This window comes from Chiloscyllium plagiosum, unplaced genomic scaffold (assembly GCF_037043375.1).
Source record: "Chiloscyllium plagiosum isolate Xiang-an unplaced genomic scaffold, Cpla_swu_hap1 HiC_scaffold_24, whole genome shotgun sequence".
NCBI classification, from domain to species: Eukaryota; Metazoa; Chordata; class Chondrichthyes; order Orectolobiformes; family Hemiscylliidae; genus Chiloscyllium; species Chiloscyllium plagiosum.
The window spans coordinates 19,911,696-19,932,043 of record NW_028270162.1 but is presented as its reverse complement, the minus strand read 5'-3'; the positions used below and the strand labels follow the sequence as shown (position 1 = coordinate 19,932,043).

The window sequence follows — 20,348 nt, the reverse complement described above, 5'->3', positions numbered from 1 at the left end:
TATTTTGATCACACTCAAACTATTCAACCATCTGGGATCTATTCACACAGTTGTTGGGTCTTTGTCACAATATTTGGTCATAACTCTACCCCTTCATTTGGTTCTAGTTGTGAAAGGCATAGCATATCAAGATGATGCAGCATACTCTTTTTCTGGATTATACTGCAGGACACAAATGTAGTGGTCCAGGACATCAAAATCTCATTTTAAGGAATACTTTGTCTGTTCCACTGTGGTTATGTGCAACATCATATTGTACTTGTGTTAGTTTGAATGCTTTTTTGAGATGTCATCAGCCATGAATGGATGGGGTAGCCTTAGACTCCCAGCAGAGATGCATACCTATGGACTTTGCAAAGATGCATGGACATTTTACATTTCCAGTGTGTACGCTTTGTGATACCACCCTGGATATCGGATTTATACCTCCAGACGTTTGTATTTATAGTCTCAGATGAACTAGACATCGATGGAGTAGAAGTCTTTTCAGCTGTTGAACTCTGCAGGTTAATGATGCAGTGCTCTTAAAGTTGCTTAGCTGCAGTCTATACTGCCCTGCAATGGGAAGCCACTGATAATGGAGAACCTTGCTGTCAGCGGTGTTTGACTATTGTCATCACAGGGAAAGTTTATTATCTCGTGTACTTGTTGCAGACTGAATCACTCTGTACACATACCTTGGAACCTTGGATACACCTTGGACAATAAACAGCCATGGAAACAGACCCTTCAGTCCAACGTGTCCATGCCAATTAGATATCCCAACCCAATCTAGTCCCAACTGCCAGCGCCCGGCCCATATTCCTCCAAACCCTTCTTATTCATATACCCATCCAAATGCCTTTTAAATGTTGCAGCTGTACCAGCCTCCACCACTTCCTCTGGCAGCTCATTCCATACACGTACCACCCTCTGCGTGGAAAAGTTGCCCCATACGTCTCTTTTATATCTTTGCCCTCTCACCCTAAATCTATGCCCTCTAGTTATGGGCTCCCCTATCCCAGGGAAAAGATTTTGTCTATTTATCCTATCCGTGCCCCTCATGATTTTATAAATCTCTATAAAGGTCACCCCTCAAACTCCGACGCTCCAGGGAAAACAGCCCCATCCCGTTCAGCCTCACCCGATAGCTCAAATCCTCCAACTCTGGCAACATCCTTATAAATCTTTTCTGAACCCTTTCAAGTTTCACAACATCTTTTCAATAGAATTGCACGCAATATTCTAACAGTGGCCTAACCAATGTCCTGTACAGCCGCAACATAACCTCCCAACTCCTGTACTCAACATTCTGACCAATAAAAGAAAGCATATCAAACACCTTCTTCACTATCCTATCTATGTGTGACTCCACTTTCAAGGAGCTATGAACCTGCACTCCAAGGTCTCTTTGTTCAGCAACACTCCCTAGGACCTTACCATTAAGTGTATACATCCTGCTAAGATTTGCTTTCCCAAAATGCAGCACCTCACATTTATCTGAATTAAATTCCATCTGCCACTTGTCAGTCCACTGGCCCATCTGGTCCACATCCTGTTGTAATCTGAGGTAACCTTCTTCGCTGTCCACTACACCTCCAATTTTGGTGTCATCTGCAAACTTACTAACTGTACCTCTTATGCTCACATTCAAATCATTTATGTAAATGACAAAAAGTAGTGGACCCAGCACCAATCCTTGTGGCACTCCACTGGTCACAGGCCTCCAGTCTGAAAAACAACCCTCCACCACCACCACCCTCTGTCTTCTACCTTTGAGTCAGTTCTGTATCCAAATGGTTAGTTCTCCCTGTATTCCGTGAGATCTAACCTTGCTAACCAGTCTCCCATGGTGAACCTTGTCGAATGCCTTACTGAACTCCATATAGATCACATCTACCGCTCTGCCCTAATCAATCCTCTTTGTTACTTCATCAAAAAACTCAATCAAGTTTGTGAGACATGATTTCCCACGCACAAAGCCATGTTGACTCTCCCTAATCAGTCCTTGCCTTTCCAAATACATGTACATCCTGTCCCCCAGGATTCCCTCCAACAACGTGCCCACCACGGTGTCAGGCTCACTGGTCTATCGTTCCCGGGTTTGACCTTACCACCCTTCTTAAACAGTGGCACCACGTTAGCCAAGTGCTTCCTTGTAATGCTGAAATATGGAACTCAATGCTGCCTCTCGAGATCTGTGCACCTGACTCTATCCTCCAACTCATAACACTATGTAAGCGTAGTGGCAAGCCCTACCACTTTGCTTACAAAATGCTTTTAACTTCAGCATTGTCTACATTGAAGTGTAATGCTTTGGCTGCAGTCACCAATGTGAAGGTTCTGGGATCTGATTTGCTGATGCTTCTTTCAATCAAGAAATTGGTTGCTTATCAAAGCTGAGCAATGTTTGTCTGTTACAACTTCTTTCATCTTGGGATGTCTGAAGAAAATGCTAATATACCAAATGGGTGCGATAATCAGGTTCAGTAGCAACAATACGATTAGAGACACATTTTACAAGTCAGTGAAGATACATATACAAAACTGCATAATTATTTATAACAAATATTTATTGTTATAATGTGCACTTAAAATGTTTTTCTACCTTTTCTTTCTATCAGATCTAAATGTGTCCCCTGGGTTCACAGCTGGAGCTGAGGGAGCTTGTCCTGTAGTTGGCCCCGTTGCTCTGGAAGAAATGGCTGCAGGTCCCCAAATCAGATTAGGTCTCGGGGATCAGGCCTACTGAAAGTGTCATGCCAGATGTAGACTCACGCTCCTTGGCTTGAACTCCTGCAGGCTTTTAATTCACAGGCAAGGTAAAGTGGAGAAGGCAGGCACCTTTACAGTGTCCTGAGAGGAAGCTTCTCAGAAGCCAAAGTGTGGTTCCTCCTCTGTCTCGCTGCCTACTAGTACCAGTCTGTCTCCATGAGATGAAGGTGTATTTGGAATGAGTCAAGATCCCCCATTCCCCTCTTGTCTTGCCATTGATGCTAAGCACCAATGGTTACAGCAATGGAGTGCAGATTTGTGCACTTTTCTGGCAGGTACTGAGTGTACTGGATCTGGGTCTCCACAGAGAAACCTAACATGTCCATGAAAGTAGTCTGATTCTTGTATGTCAAAAGAGAGTATTGCAGATGCTGGAGACCAGAGTCAAGATTAGATAATACTGGAAAAGCGCAGCAGGTCAGGCAGCATCAGAGGAGCAGGAAATCCGACATTTTGGGCAATTCCTGATGAAGGGCTTTTGGCCCAAAATGTCGCTTTTCCTGCTCCTTGGATGCTGCCTGACCTGCTGTGCTTGTCCAGTACAACTCTAAACCTGCCTCTGACTCATGTATGCCAGAGCCAGCATGGAACTAATAATATTTATGGACTCTTCCATCCTTCAATCCAGGTTACCTGACAAACTTGTGTCCTATTGCTGAGCCTCTCTGTGCATCAATGGCAAAGTCTATGAGATCATCTTCAATTTAGGGCTGAGCATGTGCATCATTTCTGGAAGTCCTCCATGCCAGCATCCTGCAGCATTTCTTCCTTGACCAGCTGCAGAGGCATGTCAGAGATGTGCTCATCAAAATGTCTTCCCACATCTAATCTAGCTAAGAATACCCACTTAGTTGAAAGTCTGAGTTGGTGGAGAATTCAGGTGAAAATCTTGCTGGTGCATTCTCTGATGGTGAATAGCTTCTTCCTCTGAGGTGGTAGTTGAACTCAGTGTGGATGGCATTAGCCGCCTTCTCCTTCCAAAGGAAAATTATTTGTGAGAAAGGAGCAATAGCTTGTTCAGAATAAGAATGAGTTAGCTCTGGCTTTAATAGGAAAGCTGCACAGGACAAGCACATGAAGATTTGAGTCCCCACACAAGTGTATGCCCTCTATATTCCTGAAGTTGGTTGATAAAGAGTCATAGAGATGTACAGCATGGAAACAGACCCTTCGGTCCAACCAGTCCATGCCGACCAGATATCCCAACCCAATCTAGTCCCACCTGCCAGCACCCCGACCATATCCCTCCAAATCCTTCCTATTCATATACCCATCCAAATGCCTCTTAAATGTTACAATTGTACCAGCCTCCACCACTTCCTCTGGCAACTCATTCCATACATGTACCACCCTCTGCGTGGAAAAGTTGCCCCTTCGGTCTCTTTTATATCTTTGCCCTCTCACCCTAACCTATGCTCTCAAGTTCTGGACTCCCGACTGCAGAGAAAAGACTTTGTCAATTTATCCTGTCCATGCCCCTCAAATTTTGTAAACATCTATAAAGGTCACCCCTCAGCCTCAGACGCTCCAGGGAAAACAGCCCCAGTCTGTTCAGCCTCTTCCAATAGCTCAGTTCTTCCAACCCTGGCAACATCCTTGTAAGTCTTTTCTGAACTCTTTCAAGTTTCACAACGTCTTTCTGATAGGAAGGAGACCAGATTTGCACGCAATATTCCAACAGTGGCCTAACCAATGTCTTGTACAGCCGCAACATGACTTCCCAACACCTGTACTTAATACTCTGACCAGTAAAGGAAAGCATATCAAACACCTTCTTCACAATCCTATCGACCTGCGACTCCACTTTCAAGGAGCTATGAACCTGCACTCCAAGGTCTCTTTGTTCAGCAACACTCCCTAGGACCTTACCATTAAGTGCATAAGTCCTGCTAAGATTTGCTTTCCCAAAATGCAGCACCTCACATTTCTGAATTAAACTCCATCTGCCACTTTTCAGCCCATTGGCCCATCTGGTCAAGATCCTGTTGTAATCAGAGGTAACCCTCTTCACTGTACACTACACCTCCAATTTTGGTGTCATCTGCAAACTTACTAACTGTACCCCTTATGCTTGCATCCAAATCATTTATGTAAATGACAAAAAGTAGAGGGCCCAGCACCAATCCTTGTGGCACTCCACTGGTTACAGGCCTCCAGTCTGAAAAACAACCCTCCACCACCACCTTCTGTCTTCTACCTTTGAGCCAGTTCTGTATCCAAATGGCTAATTCTCCCGTATTCCATGAGATCTAACCTTGCTAATCAGTCTCCCATGGGGAACCTTGTCGAATGCCTTACTGAAGTCCATATAGATCACATTTACAGCTCTGCCCTCAATTTTCTTTGTTACTTCATCAAAAAACTCAATCAAGTTTGTGAGACATGATTTCCCAAGCACAAAGCCATGTTGACTATCCCTAATCTGTCCTTGCCTTTCCAAATACATGTACATCCTGTCACTCAGGATTTCCTCCAACAACTTGCCCACCACCGAGGTCAGGCTCACTGGTCTATAGTTCCCTGGCTTGTCCTTACCACCCTTCCTAAACAGTGGCACAACGTTTGCCAACCTCCAGTCTTCCGGCACTTCACCTATCGATGATACAAATATCTCAGCAAGAGGCCCAGCAATCACTTCTCTAGCTTCCCACAGAATTCACAGGTACACCTGATCAGGTCCTGGGGATTTATCCACCTTTAACCATTTCAAGACATCCAGCACTTCCTCCTCTGTAATCTGGACATTTTGCAAGATGTCACCATCTATTTCCCTACAGTTTATATCTTCCATATCCTTTTCCATAGTAAATACTGAATGAATATTTTGCATCAGTATCTCCCCCATTTTCTGTGGCTCCACACAAAGGCCGCCTTGCTGATCTTTGAAGGGCCCTATTCTCTCCCTAGTTACCCTTTTGTCCTTAATATTTGTAAAAACCCTTTGGATCCTCCTTAATTCTATTTGCCAAAGCTATCTCATGTCCCCGTTTTGCCCTCCTGATTTCCCTCTTAAGTATACTCCTACTTTCTTTATACTCTAAGGATTCACTCGATCTATCCAGTCTGTACCTGTCATATGCTTCCTTCCTTTTCTTAACCAAACCCCCAATTTCTTTAGTCATCCAGCATTCCCTATACCTACCAGCCTTCTTTTTCACCCTGACAGGAATATACTTTCTCTGGATTCTTATCTGCCTCCAATCAGCTTTCAAAAGTTCTTGCCTAATACCGTAAAAATTGGCCTCTAATTTAGAACTTCAACTTTTAGATATGGTCTGTCCTTTTCCATCACTATTTTAAATCTAATAGAATTATGGTTGCTGGCCCTAAAGTGCTCCCCCACTGACACCTCAGTCACCTGCCCTGCCTTATTTCCCAAGAGTAGGTCAAGTTTTGCACCTTCTCTAGTAGGTACATCCACATACTGAATGAAAAAATTGTCTTGTACGCACTTAAGAAATTCCTCTTCATCTGAACCTTTAACACTATGGCAGTCCCAATCAATGTTTGGAAAGTTAAAATCCCCTACTATAACGACCCTATTATTCTTACAGATAACTGAGATCTCCTTACAAATTTGTTTCTCAATTTCCCTCTGACTATTGGGGAGTCTATAATACAATCCCAATAAGGTGATCATCCCTTTCTTATTTCTCAGTTCCACCCAAATAACTTCCCTGGATGGATTTCCTGGAATATCCTCCCTCAGCACAGCTGTAATTCTATCCCTTATCAAAAATGCCAACCCCCCCTCTCTTGCCTCTCTTTCTATCCTTCCTGTAGCATTTGTAACCTGGAGCATTACGCTGCCAATCCCGCCCAGCCCTGAGCCCGGTTTCTGTAATTGCTATAATATCCCAGTCCCATGTTCCTAACCATGCCCTGAGTTCATCTACCTTCCCTGTTAGGCCCCTTGCATTGAAATAAATGCAATTTAATTTATTAGTCCTACCTTGTCCCTGCCTGTCCTGACTGACCCATTTCTGTTCTCAAATCTCAGATTGATCTCTTTCCTCGCTATCTCCCTGGGTCCCACCCCTGCCACCTTACTAGTTTAAATTCTCCCAAGCAGTTCTAGCAAATTTCCCTGCCAGTATATTAGTCCCCTTCCAATTTAGGTGCAATCCGTCCTTCTTGTACAGGTCACTTATACCCCAAAAGGAGATTCCAATGATCCAAAAATGTGAATCCTTCTCCCATACACCAGCTCCTCAGCCATGCATTCATCTGCTCTATCTTCCGATTCCTGCCCTCACTAGCTCGTAGCACTGGGAGTAATCCAGATATTACTACCCTCGATGACTTCCTGTTTAAATTTCTGCCTAGCTCTCTGTAATCTCCCTTCAGAGTCTCAACCTTTTCCCTTCCTATATCGTGGTTCCAATGTGGACAATGACCTCTTGCTGGCCCCTCTCCCCCCGTGAGAACATTCTGCACCCTCTTAGAGACATCCTTGATCCTGGCACCAGGGAAACAACACACCATTCTGCTCTTTCTCTGCTGGCAACAGAAACGTCTGTCTGTACCTCAGACTACAGAATCCCCTAAACAATTGATCTCTTCGAAGCCGACGTATCCCTCGTTACATTAGAGCCAGCCTCAATACCAGAAACTTGGCTATTCGTGCTGCATTCCCCTAGAATCCATCACCCCCTACATTTTCCAAAACAGCATACCTGTTTGAAATGGGTATATCCACAAAAGACTCCTGCCCTAGGTGCCTACCTCTCTTACCCTTCCTGGAGTTAACCCATCTATGTGACTGCATCTGAGACTTCCTCTCCCTTCCTATAACTGCCATCCATCACATACTGTTGCTGTTGCAAATTCCTCATCGCTTCTATCCGTCTCTCCAACCGATCCATTCAATCTGATAAGATTCGCATCCAACAGCATTTATGGCAGATATAATCCGCAGTAACCTTTAAACTCTCTTTAAACTCCCACATCTGACAAGAAGTACATATCACTGCAAAGGCCATTTTTGCTCCTTCATAATCTATAGACCCAGAAAATAACAGTCTTATTTCTCTACAAAATACTGCACCAGGTTAAATTAATAGCAGTGGCTTATATTTTAAGTTTAATCAAGAGACTTATCTCCAAAAACATAATCAAGAAATAACCCACTGTACTCACTAATACAGCCTTTCTCTTGGACAGACTTAAAACAACAATTAACTTATCTGATTCTGTGTTGTGAACTTCACCCAAACCGATTCATCCAAGATTAGTTGTGAAATTCACTGATGTTAATTTTCCCAGATGCACTCCGATGTCCAGCGACACATGAATTCAAAAACAGCAAAGACAGTATCTGTGCAGGTTCTCTCTCTCTCTCTCCCCTGCACTGTCCTCACCATGTGCTTCCTTTGTCTGTTCTTCTCCCTTTTAAAACTGCTGTTGTTTTGACTTTTTTTTCCAAAATTCCAAAACAATGCAACAGCATATCAAACAGTAACTGCTGCTCCTGGAATTCGAGGAAATCACCTCCAGCATCTAAAATATCTCAAAAAAAAAAAAGAGCAGCTCTTACAGCCAGAAATTTTTCCCGTCCTCCATCTTGGATTACCCAGAATCCTTATGTCCTCATTCAGGTGAGGAGTCAAATATCTGCTGCATTGCCAAGTTATGGTACTCCTGGCCTAGTTATGAAAGACTATTTTTCCTGTAATGACACAAAGGCAGTGATAATAAAATGTTCCCAAAGAGTAGCTAGGAAGTCCAGAGGACAAGAGATGTCAATAGTTTGGGAGGATAAGATTGATGAGAGCCATTGTATGGACACGCTGCATACAAAAGCTCAGTTACAATCCATGAGTTAGATTAAGTAGTAGTGGCCCTGAGAATGTGAGGTAGCACAGAGAAATCAGTTGCAGTTGAGCACAGAAGGTCATTAATCTTCTTACAGCACTGCCAGGTATATCTTTTGCCTCGGGACACTGCACTGACTTAGGTTGCCGCCTTTGGCCCGTTTGCAGAAAAGATCACTCCCCTTCTTTCAATGACAAGCATCCACCAGGACCTCCAGGTTCTGTCAGAAAAAAAGAGTTGCCATCTTCCCTTTCTGTGCCATCTTAAGTTCAAACAGTGTAGGAACACAGCTTAAGGGCCAGTTCCTGAAGTGACAGAAATGCTGTGAAGTTGGGGGTTTGAATATGATGTCAGCAGTGTAAATGTTGCAAAGTAAGGGCAGTAGTATTTGCTTCCATATTTCTTTTGTATGATTCATGAGCCAGGTCTGAAGAGGCCAGTGGCGTAATTAATGAGCTGAAAAGTAGACAATTGCGCAAGAAAAGTCGATGTGGGCCATGGCTGACCTCCTCCCATGAAGCTTTCCAAAAGCAACACTTAGGGAAAATTCATCCCATAATCATTGGATCTGACTTTCACTGACTCCAAAATATCCAGAGATGTTCCTAATGGGCATCTTATGTCAGAGCAGCTGAGTGAGTAGCCTGCCTCTTTGTCATCAGGGATAACATTATGTTATCAGAAGTGTAAAAGGAATAATCATAAGTGTAAAAGGAAAAGATCAATTATCTTAATTATGGCATCATGTGTGGAGCAATTGGCACTTGAATATTACTTCAAAGTGAAGTATCTGATTTCAAGTCCAAATCTAGAGACTTGAGTGCTACACAATAAGACATGCTATTCTTTAGATAAAACATGAAACTAAGTCCCATCTATCCTCTCCACCAGACATAAAAGATCACACTGCACTTTAAGAATGAGAGAGAGAGAGATCAGTATTTTAGCCAATATTTCATCTTTAATTAGTTCCTTGAAATAGACGATCTGGTCTTTCATCGAGTTGATGCTCATGGGAGACTACTGGCCATAGATTAGCCTCCACATTTTTTGCTGCATATTCTGTTGTAATGCAAATTTTGTTTTAACCAACATTTATCAACCAGCACTCTTGATAAACTGGCAAAAATTATATATATCTTAAATACAGCGATCTACTGCGATGTATCCAAATATTTGTGTTGTAGATGAAGTATAACAGTGATGTTTATACCCTCTGCATTATATTTCTATTACTTACTGTTTGTTCTTACATTGATTTTAGGAAATGTGTTAATATCTTTACATAGAATTTTTGAGGGATGTTATGTTTCAAAGTTTTACTTGGTCAGGGTTTATTGTGATTATACATACCTCTTAATTATCCAGAATATTTGGTCAACCAGCACACATCTGGTCACAAGTGCTGATTATTAAAAGAATTTGCTGTCCTTTGCTGTGTTATAAAGTGAAGGTTGACCCCACACCTCTGAGAAGCTAAAACCAAAACACCCAAAGTGGAGCATCTTGCTGTATAATTTGCAAGAATGTGAATAGAGGTGTAACCTGCCCTTCAGCAAATTCTAGAGGTTAAATAAAACACTGACACTCACTTTAAAATCAACAAGTAACAATTTATTTATCTAACGCTAACAGTGAACAAATTAACTAAACTATTAATAAACCAAATAAATCTCTAACTACTAACTATTCCCAAATAAACAAGATTTGAATGGTATGCTTTTCCAATAAATACAAGTCCTACTCATGTAAAAAAAAAAAAAAATTAGTCTCTTGAAATCACAACCAGGTTCCAGAATATTTTGTGCCTTCTTCTGTTGAGTCTTCCATTAGGAAAGCTTCCTTCAATTCTTCTGACAGGAATGCCTTTTCCTCCAATTCTTCATCGTTGGTTATTTAGATGGTGCTTTCTCTAATATATAGGATTACTGTGAAAGCCAATATTTCTCTCGAGATCGGAGGGCTGTTAGCTCTGGCAAATGGCACTTAGTTCTGAGATCTCTGTCTAATTGTCCCTTCTTTTATACCATGATGACATAATAATATTTCTTACATAAGATTTGTTCTATGTTGACAAAACCATCAGATTTAAATTTAATGGGTACTTGGCATCTAAGTGCCTGGTTCAAATTCATCGGCGAAATTCAAAACTTCTTGTCTTGGTAAAAACTTGACCTGCTAACTATACGGCCTTTCAATACAAAAATGTTTATTCGGGCTCTCTGTACTTGCATTTTGCACTTCTAAGCACAGAAAAATCACTATCTTTTAAAAGGGACCATGCAATTCTCCTCCCCGCCACCACCACGTCCCAGCATTTTACAATTTTACACACACCGAATTCTAATTTCCTGTCTGCTCATCCACAATTACTCTAACTTCACAACAGCTCTCTATGAGCTGAAAAACACAAAAAGCACTGTACGTAAGTCATTCGGTCTGTCTTCCCTTCAGCTAGTTGGAACGTTTACTCAAGTACTTTAATTCACAAATATTTTATTGCCAAAAAAAAAGATAGTACTAAAACTTTCTATTTGGCATTCATCAGGACAAATATAAGAAGGTCAATTAGTGATTTTTGAGAAGATTTGGAGCTTAGGTTGAGGTTCTGGATGTAGGTTTGCTCACTGAGCTGGAAGGTTCGTTTTCATGAAAACGAGTTATACGCCAAACAAAAAAGGGTGCAAACTGTTCAGCAAGATTGAAGCATTGAGTAAAAGATTCTAAATGCTGATATTTTGAACAGCTGTGTTTGACTGACAGCTTAATGAGAAGGCAAGAAGGCCAATGCATTTCAGTAGGAATACTGAATGACGTTTTTTGGTTGCTGACTTGAACTGAAGCTCACTATGGCACAAGGCTCCTCTGAAACGTTATAAACTGTATCTACTAATTGAAGGGGAGATGAAAATATGGGAGATTTGTAGTCAGGCAACGCAATTTACAATTAGAAACACAGGAATAGAAAACTATCATTCAGTCCTTCAAGCCTGTTCCATTATTCAAGGGGATCATGATTGATCTGTGGCCTATCTCCACATAACTGGTTTTGTCCCATATCCCTTAATACCTTTGCTTAACAAAACTTTAACAATCTCGGATTTAAAGTTAATAACTGATCCAGCATCAACTGTCAGTTGAGGAAGAGAACTCCAAACCCAGCATCTTTTAAGTGTCAAAGTGCTTCCTAACATCTCTTCTGAACGGTCTATCCTTAATTCTTGGACTATGCCCCCTCATCCTAGAATCTCGAACCAGTAGAGATCTACTGTCTTCTTCTGTTAATATTTTGAAGATAATATTTACATTACCTACACTAATCAGAAAACATTTGATAGGTTTGCTCTCCCTTGTTTGGTATTCATTCATAAGATATGGGCATCACTAGCTGAGCGAATCCCTAATTGACTATTAACTGCCATCCTGACAATCACATCTCTGTGTAATTAGGAACAATACGTAGGCCAGACCAGGTAAGGAAATCAGATTTCCCTCCATAAGTGATACTAATGAATCCAAGGGGATTTTACAACAATTAACCATAGACACCATTGCATCTTATTGTAGTTTATTTTGTAATTAAACTCAAAATTTCATGATGTGCTATGGTAGGATTTGAACCCATGTCCCCAGAACATTAACCTGAGGTCCTGGATTAATAATCCAATTATATTACCACTATGGAACCACCTGTTGTTTCTGACACTCTTGGAAAGGCTGAAAAAGAAGACAGCAAGAGGGAAAAAAATTGAGATTTTAAAGAGAAGGGAAGTCAAGGGAAAAAAACTGGGCAGGTTTGGTGAAAGAGCAAACACATTTGCCTCAGGAATTTACAAGTAAAACATTTGCTGAAAATTCAAGACATTATCAAGATGGCAGTGACAGCTGAGAAATTTTATCCAAGAATATTTGATTATATAATGATATAAATGAAACCATTATTAATGTAAACATAGCAATTTATAATGGAAAAAATGGTTAGGATTGCTGAAAGAATGACATGTCTGACTCAAAAATTTACAGATGGAATATATTTGATGAAAATTCAAGGCATTGCGAAGATCGTTCAGACGTTTGTGAAACTTCCTCCAAGCACACTTTATTAATGGTAATGTCTATATGTAATTGAGTTAAGATATGAAATTATAAAGGAAATAATATAGTAAAGTGCAAAAAAAGTGACAAATCATCATGTAATTTTTCAAAACATTTAGAAATATGAAAGATTCTAGAGAGCAAATATAGACCTATATACCCTTTTGTTGCTGACTGTGGTTGGCATCCCAAATATTCCTGAGAGAATCTTGACAGGAAGTAGGACATGCATTCACTTGCAATTGAATTTGAACATATTTAAAGCATTTTATTAATGAAGAAATAACTATCTACAATGAACAACAGCTATTTAGCAGAAAACCCACCACAATAAAAGGTAAAGGTAAAGTCAGACTTGGATTATAGGTCTGCTGTCTCATTAGGGAGGGATGACTGATGGTGTTTTAACCAGAGGGTTACCACACCTCAGGTAAGGGGAGTGGCAGAGAAGGAGGGACCTTCATGGTAACCTCACCTGGTTTGAGAATGGAATTCACGCTGCTTATATCACTCTGCATCACAAACCAGCTGGCTAGTCAACTGAGCTAATCAACCCCCTGCACCCTAAAAATGAGCTCAGATGTAAAATTGAATTCTGTTGTGTCCCATGCACACAACTCCAAGGTGAAGTCCAACGGCTTGTTGTATGCATACTAGTACTTACATTTGAAATTGGCAGAAGAGTATGACTGGTGTTATTTGAAGTGATTGGGGAAGGCTTCAGATAAAAGAAACCCCTTAACTAGAAACTCTGGAATGTAGTTTTAAGCAGGTTTCCAGATTTCAACAGATGATTTGCCAACAACTCTCCTCCTCCCCACTGTCAACCCTCCCAATGATACGCTGTTGCTCATTTAAGATGAGCAATCATTTCTCAGACTGGAAAGCCACCTAAATCAACAGATTTAAAAGGTGTTTGAGCTAGAAGGCCAGAGTTCAAATCCCACCTGCTCCAGAGGTGTGTACAGTCTTTGCTCTGTACCTGCAAGGGTTCCATTCCTGAGAACCCCTGTAAATGACGACATTTGAGAGTGCAAAGCTTGTTAAAAATTGCAGATATGCAAATATTGCCTGCGGATGTTGATTTTTGTTATTGATTTTTTGGTGTGGATAGGTGAATTCACAATTCGTGATTTCATGGATACAGAGAATTTACAGTAATAACATGTTGATTAGAAAATATTTTTTAAGGTGCGTGCTGATTGCCTTGCCATAAGTACTTCCAAATAACATGTGGAAAGCCACTTAAAATGAACACTGCATCAATGCAGCTTCCAATCATATCAAATAATAACATTCACAACAGAGTTATATTTAATTGAGCACTCTATAATTTAATCAACTCATAATGGAGATTTACATTTCATTTCTTTCCTGGCAGCCAGAATTTGCCATTCAAATTGAAATTTAAAATGATACACACACTTACATTAAAAATAGCCAGAAAGGGCAAGAATGAATAAGGGAACAAGGATTTCTGGGTACCACATGTCCCCTACAATGAATATATTGCACCTATGTCAAGGTGAACTCTATACATCTCAAATATTCAAGTTAATGGGATGTCAAAACTGAATGATAAACGGAAATAATCTAGTACAATCAAAGTAGTAATGTTAGCTGTGAGCATATATCTCTTATACCAATTAAAAATCAGTATTAGGAATAATAGGCCTGTCATAGCAAAGGGACAGCAAACAACACAGAAATATGCAAAAGCAACGGATATTTCAATGGCAGTTACCTTTGACATGTTGTTATTAAATCACTTCAAGTTGTCAGTTCAAAATAAATATCAAGGACCACTTGGTTTAGCAGGTAAACCAAGCGCTTACTTTTCCTTTCTTTTTGTCCCAATCTGTATTTATGATTGGGGGAAAAAAGCATTCAAAATTCTAAAACTGTCCATTCATAATTTATACTTTTGGTGCTTTGTTTTTGAAAATGCTCATCAAGGCAGTTAACATTCTTTTTAATATGAAGAGGTGAAACTAGATTATTGATTAGATTAATGAAATACTCACTTGTGTTTGAAGAACATTTTCCTTGTCATTTGTAGGTAGATCTTTGGTTGACCATGTTGTTTGTGATGTGATGTTTAGAGGGTAAGTGCTAGTTGTTCTTTCATTTTGCAGTGCTCTATTATGAACTAGCATGCCAACTGGCTTGTTTGGCATGGATGCAGCTGAATTAACAGAAAATGAACACAGTCTATGTAGTGTACAAGCAATTTTGGAACATATTCTTACATTGCTTAGATTAGCTAGTGAACCACTGATCAGAAATAAAAGTTATACTAATGGGTAATGCTCAGCAATATGTAGATGTCAACCTATGTTCATTAGTAACATTCCTCCTTCAGTCAAAAGGCTAGGAGTTAAAGCTCCACTTGAGAAACCTGAACAATCAATCCAGCCAGAAATTTCAGTGCAGCCCTGGAGAAAATGTTGCACCACTGGAAGTACAATTTCCAAATGTAAAATTTAACTGAGGCCCTAACTCAGGCAGACACAAAAGATCTTAGAGGAATATTCAAGAAAAAGGAGAGTTCTCCCAGTGTATTGGCTGGCATTTGTCAACCATGACTTAAGGTTGTATGATTATTTGGTCACTTGTAAAGTTCTATGCCTGGGTCTCTGAAAGGTGCATATTGGGGGTTATTCCTAAATTGCCATAGTGACTACAGTTCAAAGGTACTTTGTTGATTTTGAAATGTGTTATATTGTACTGATAGTAAAATATTTAATTCTGAATATTGGATGATGTTGTGACTGTTAATCTTATCTAGGATAGTAGTACCGGTGCTAAAGTATTTCTCAGAACTTTCTCAAAGGACGAGATAATCAACCAGTCAGAGTTCTGGTGCCTGATTACTGTCTGATGATTCCTCAGATCATTAGCTGAAACTTGACATTTGTTTTTTGCGTTTTTAAAAAATGGAATGGTAGACAGATTTTGTATGGTAAGTCCATACATAACAGCTCATGGATAATTGGTCTTGGTCTAAATTTTTTGTAAACTTATTCTTTAAATTTTGGTTTGCTGGTGCGATGTTATAACATTGAAGGGAAATAATAGATTTCATAGAATCCCTACAGTGTGGAAACAGGTCCTTTGGTCCAACAGGTCCACGCCAGCCCTCTGAAGAGTAACCCACCCAGACCCAATCCCCTACCCTATCATTCTACATTTACCCCTGATGGGCAGCATGGTGGCACAGTGGTTAGCACTGCTGCCTCACAGCGCCAGAGACCCGGGTTCAATTCTCGCCTCAGGCGACTGACTGTGTGGAGTTTGCACGTTCTCCCAGTGTCTGCGTGGGTTTCCTCCGGGTGCTCCGGTTTCCTCCCACAGTCCAAAAATGTGGAGGTCAGGTGAATTGGCCATGCTAAATTGCCCGTAGTGTTAGGTAAGGGGTAAATGTAGGGGTATGGGTGGGTTACGCTTCGGCGGGTCGATGTGGACTTGTTGGGCCGAAGGGCCTGTTTCCACACTGTAATGTAATCTAATGCACCTAACCTACACATCAATGAACACTATGGGCAATTTAGCTTGGCCAATTTACTTATCTTTGGATGTATAATCCTTAAGATAATGCAGCCACAGTCGGTCCACTTACTGCTCAAAGGTAGCAAAATATGCAGATTTCTCATGAATTCAAGCACTGTTAAGAAAAAAAACTCATTGAATGAACACAACTGAAGGTACACAAATTAACCCACCTTCAATCTCTCGCTCACGAAGTTTGCGAATGGCAGCTCTAATCAGTTTACGTTCTGCATATTCACCTGCATTTCGGAGCTATTGAAGCACAAAGAAAATCAAAGTTGATTGTTTATACTGCTGAGACCTAAACAATTTAAATTTTTTTTGCATTGCAAGCTTTTTTGTAATGCCATGCATGTCTCTGTTGTAATTTAGGTTATCCCAAAAACTATTTCAGGCAAGGTAACAGTACATATTTCTTAGCACCACATCGACTAAGGGGAAATCCCACTCTTATCATTCAAAGTTTTTCCTGAATAAACTTAATATGACTTATCCTGACCGTGGTTGCAAAATTATGAAAAATATGAAAAGGTATTTTTTACAAAGGGTCAAAAATCAAATACTAGCATCTGTTGATAACAGAAATCTCCTTGGAGGTTCAATGCTGGAATCTGTACCAAAAACAACAAATGCTAGAGATCACAGCAGGTCAGACAACATCCATAGAGAGAGCAAGCTAACCTTTCCAATCCAGATGACTCTTACGAAGAGTCTAGATGGTTCTGAAGAAGAGTCATCTAGACTCAAAACATTAGCTTTTTCTTTCTCTCCGTCTGACCCAGTGTGATCTCCAGCGTTTGTTTTCAGAAAGCTCCTTGGCCCATATTCATTTCTTTCCAGAAATCTCCTTGGCCCGTAAATTATAAATTTTCTTGGAGACAAGAATCTAATTCTTTTAAATTTACAAATGGATTCAAACTTAGATTGGGTTGTAGTGCTAAGAGTGTGGAGGGAGGGAGCAGGAGTGGAGGAGGCAATTGTCTACATTTGCACTTAGTCAACTATCCAGTAAAGTACACAAGGAAGTTATTTACATCCACACCCAGTTGTACACGAAGGTGCACATGATATCGCCCATTATGCTTGAGGTCTTCCAAAGCAGAGATACATCATCACCTAAGAAATAATTTAATTTGATTCAAGTCCCCTGCACATTTTTGTTCACTCTGTTGTTACAGTTCATTGCTGTTGTGTCTTAATGAATAAAAATCTCTGGTTAATTTAAAAAACTTTGTCCAAAGAGACATGGTAATCCTTAAAGGGAACAAACAGTAGTCGGTGCATTAGAATGTGGTACGAACTATTTAAGAGCCATAGCAACTTGTATATACAAAGTTGCAATTCACCAGGGGAACCCCATGTGTCAGTGCAACAGTACCCAAATTGTGGATCACAGCACCAGTTGGGATCACAGGAACAGCTAACACGATACCAAGCATCCCATCCTGCAAGACTGTCTCAAGCAGTGTTCAGCCCTTCCTCTTGCCAGACTCTTTTCTCTCTCTTTCTCGGCACTGGGCTCCTGCCTGTGGCTGATTCACTGCGTATCAAAGCTCAGCCCAACCACAAATTTGATGGCCATGCCTCTGAAGCTGAGCTGCAGCCTGTTGAGCCCAAACAGAACAATCTCTGCTTCACTATCAGTTCCCTCTGGATAACAACCTGCACTTTCGCTGCTACCTAGCAAAAGTCTGTGAGCTGAAGCAGCTTGGATGAAATAATGGACTGGTGAAGACGAAATATAATCTTTGTAAAAAGTCCTTTAAAAATACAAATTTTTAAAAATTATATGTTGATCAATAAGAAAAACTTTATTAATGTAAATATTTTATTATAGTTTATTTTTGTTTCAGCTGAGGTTGCGTTTATCATGGGTTGGGAGAGTACAGGGTACAATAAATCATCGACACCTGTCATTAACAACAGTATTTTGCATTTATACAGAATCACTAATTTTGAAATAAAATGTTTTATAGAATTCAGACAAAAGTAAGGAAATTAAATAAGTAGCCAGTTAATTGAAAGATGAGATAAGGGATAGCTAAAAATCAGTCCAGAGATATCAATTTTAAAGAAAAGTCACAAAGGAGGTTGACGATTCTCAGTTTGTTCATCTTAGTGCCTGAAGACAGTGGAGTCCATGGTGGAGCAAGGGGAGGAGAAGGAGAGTAGAAGCAGAGGGCTTGAAGGGGTTTATAACATAGGAGAAAGTTAGAGAGATGAGATACTAAACAGGAGTATGAAAATTTGAGATGTTGGAGGATTGGTAGCTAACATAAATCAGGGGTGATGCACATTGATATTGAATAGGCTTTATGCAACACAGTTTTATATGAATTGACATCCCGGAGGGTAAAGAATGGTGGGTTTGCCAAGACAGCATTAAAAATGGTAAAATATGAAAGGTTGAGGAAGAGACCAAAACTGGTGATGTTGCTGAAGCAGAGAGGGAAATTCTTTGTAATGGGCAGCATTTAGACCTCCAAGCAATGCCCTTCCATACCCACTACACACTGACATTAGAACATATTATAAAGTTTTAAAGTCATTCATTGACAAACTCCACAGGCCTGGCAGCATCTGTACATAAAAAGCAGAGTTAATGTTTTGGATCCAGTGATGTCTCCACAGATGCTGCCGGACGTACTGGTTCAGTTACCGCTGACTCTAGTAAAAGGCTTGGCCCAAACTTGATGAAAGAAAATCGGTTGAGAAAGATTCACCTAAGTTGGCTCATCATTCCTCGATTACAAAATGGCTACCTGAATGAAGTCCTAATTTTTTTCCAGAAACCTTTCAGGAAGGTCTATCAAAGGAGCCAAAGCCACCTTGCATGTTGACCAGGAAGCAATTCCACTATTCTGCATTGCCCGCCCAGTAACATTTACCTTACAGGCAAAAGTATTTGCAGAAGTCAGTAGACTGGAAAGGAAAGGATTCATCAAACCAGTCTAGTTTTCAGAATGGGCAGCACCAGTCTTACTGACTGTGAAACCTGACGTGTCAGTTCATCTTTGTGGGGATTTCAAACAAATGGTAAACTGCCTTTTGTGGCTGAATAAATATCCAATTCATCGCATAGAGAATTTATACACAAAGCTGACAGTGGGGGATCTGTCCTTCACAAAGCTGGACATGAGCCACTATAATTGTAATTGCAGTTAGATGCGGATTCCCAGAAGTACGCTACTACAAATAACCACAAGGGTTTTCTGAGAGCGTTATACCATTATACAAGACTACCATTTGGGGTACCTCAGCCTGTGCAATTTTTCAGCAGACAATGGAAAATATTTTACAATGTCTACCCCAGGTTACCATACATCTAGATGACATGCTAACAACAGGGAGGACCAATAAGAAACACTTAGAGAACTTGGATACAGTCCTTAGGCACTTCTCCCACGCAGGCATATGCCTTAGATACCCTAAGTAACTTACTTAGGTTACAGAGTCGACAGGTTTGGCGTACGCCCATTGGAAGATAAAGTGAGTTCAACTGACCAGCTCCCATGTCTGTACCAGAACTTAGTTTTTTCCTTGGGCTAGTGAATTATTATGGAAAGTTCAGACATAACCTGCCCTCCTTCCCGGTATCGTTGCATCAACTTTTTAAAAAAGGGTCAGACTTAGAAATGGTGTCTTAGCTTTCAGGGAGGTGAAGAAATACATCTAAAGTGTTTGCACCTAAGATCCCGAGTGAGATTTAATATTGGTATGCAATGTCTCCATGAATGGTGACAGAGTCATACATTCGGCCCACTGTATCTATGACCAGCATACACTAATCTCATTTACCTGCACTCGGTCCATAGCCTATGTCCTGGCATTTTCAGTTCTCATCAAAATGCTTCTTAAATGTTGCACGAGTATCTGCCTCTACCACGCTCTCAGAAAACATTTTCCATATATCTACCACCCTCTAGATGAAAAAAAAACTGAGATTGGCTTTAAACCTCCTCAGATTCTCCCCTAAATCTCTTCTCCTTCTCCCCCCCACCATTAAAGTTTGGCCTCTGGTCTTAGACAATGGCTGCCATTGGGAAGAATTCCATAATAACTCACCAGCCCAAGGAAAAGCCCAATTCCCACAATTTACTCTGTCTATGCCTTTCACAATTTTGCATACCTCAATT

At 40.5% G+C, this 20,348-nt stretch overlaps 1 protein-coding gene and 1 long non-coding RNA gene across 5 annotated transcripts in view; one reads left to right on the top strand and one right to left on the bottom strand.

The window, feature by feature from the left end:
* The window catches only part of smtnb (smoothelin b), a 362,626-nt gene that overhangs the window by 233,484 nt on the left and 108,794 nt on the right, over positions 1-20,348 (bottom strand). For all 3 annotated transcript variants that reach the window (XM_043715564.2, XM_043715563.2, XM_043715562.2), the window contains exons 4-5: positions 16,386-16,464; positions 14,688-14,848 (exon numbers count right to left, since the gene is read on the bottom strand). In XM_043715564.2, the coding sequence (XP_043571499.2) occupies positions 14,688-14,848; positions 16,386-16,464 (240 nt within the window). The remainder of the gene's footprint in view (positions 1-14,687; positions 14,849-16,385; positions 16,465-20,348) is intronic.
* LOC148145364 (uncharacterized) overlaps positions 1-20,348 on the top strand; it is a 180,828-nt gene that overhangs the window by 77,451 nt on the left and 83,029 nt on the right. The window lies entirely within an intron of this gene.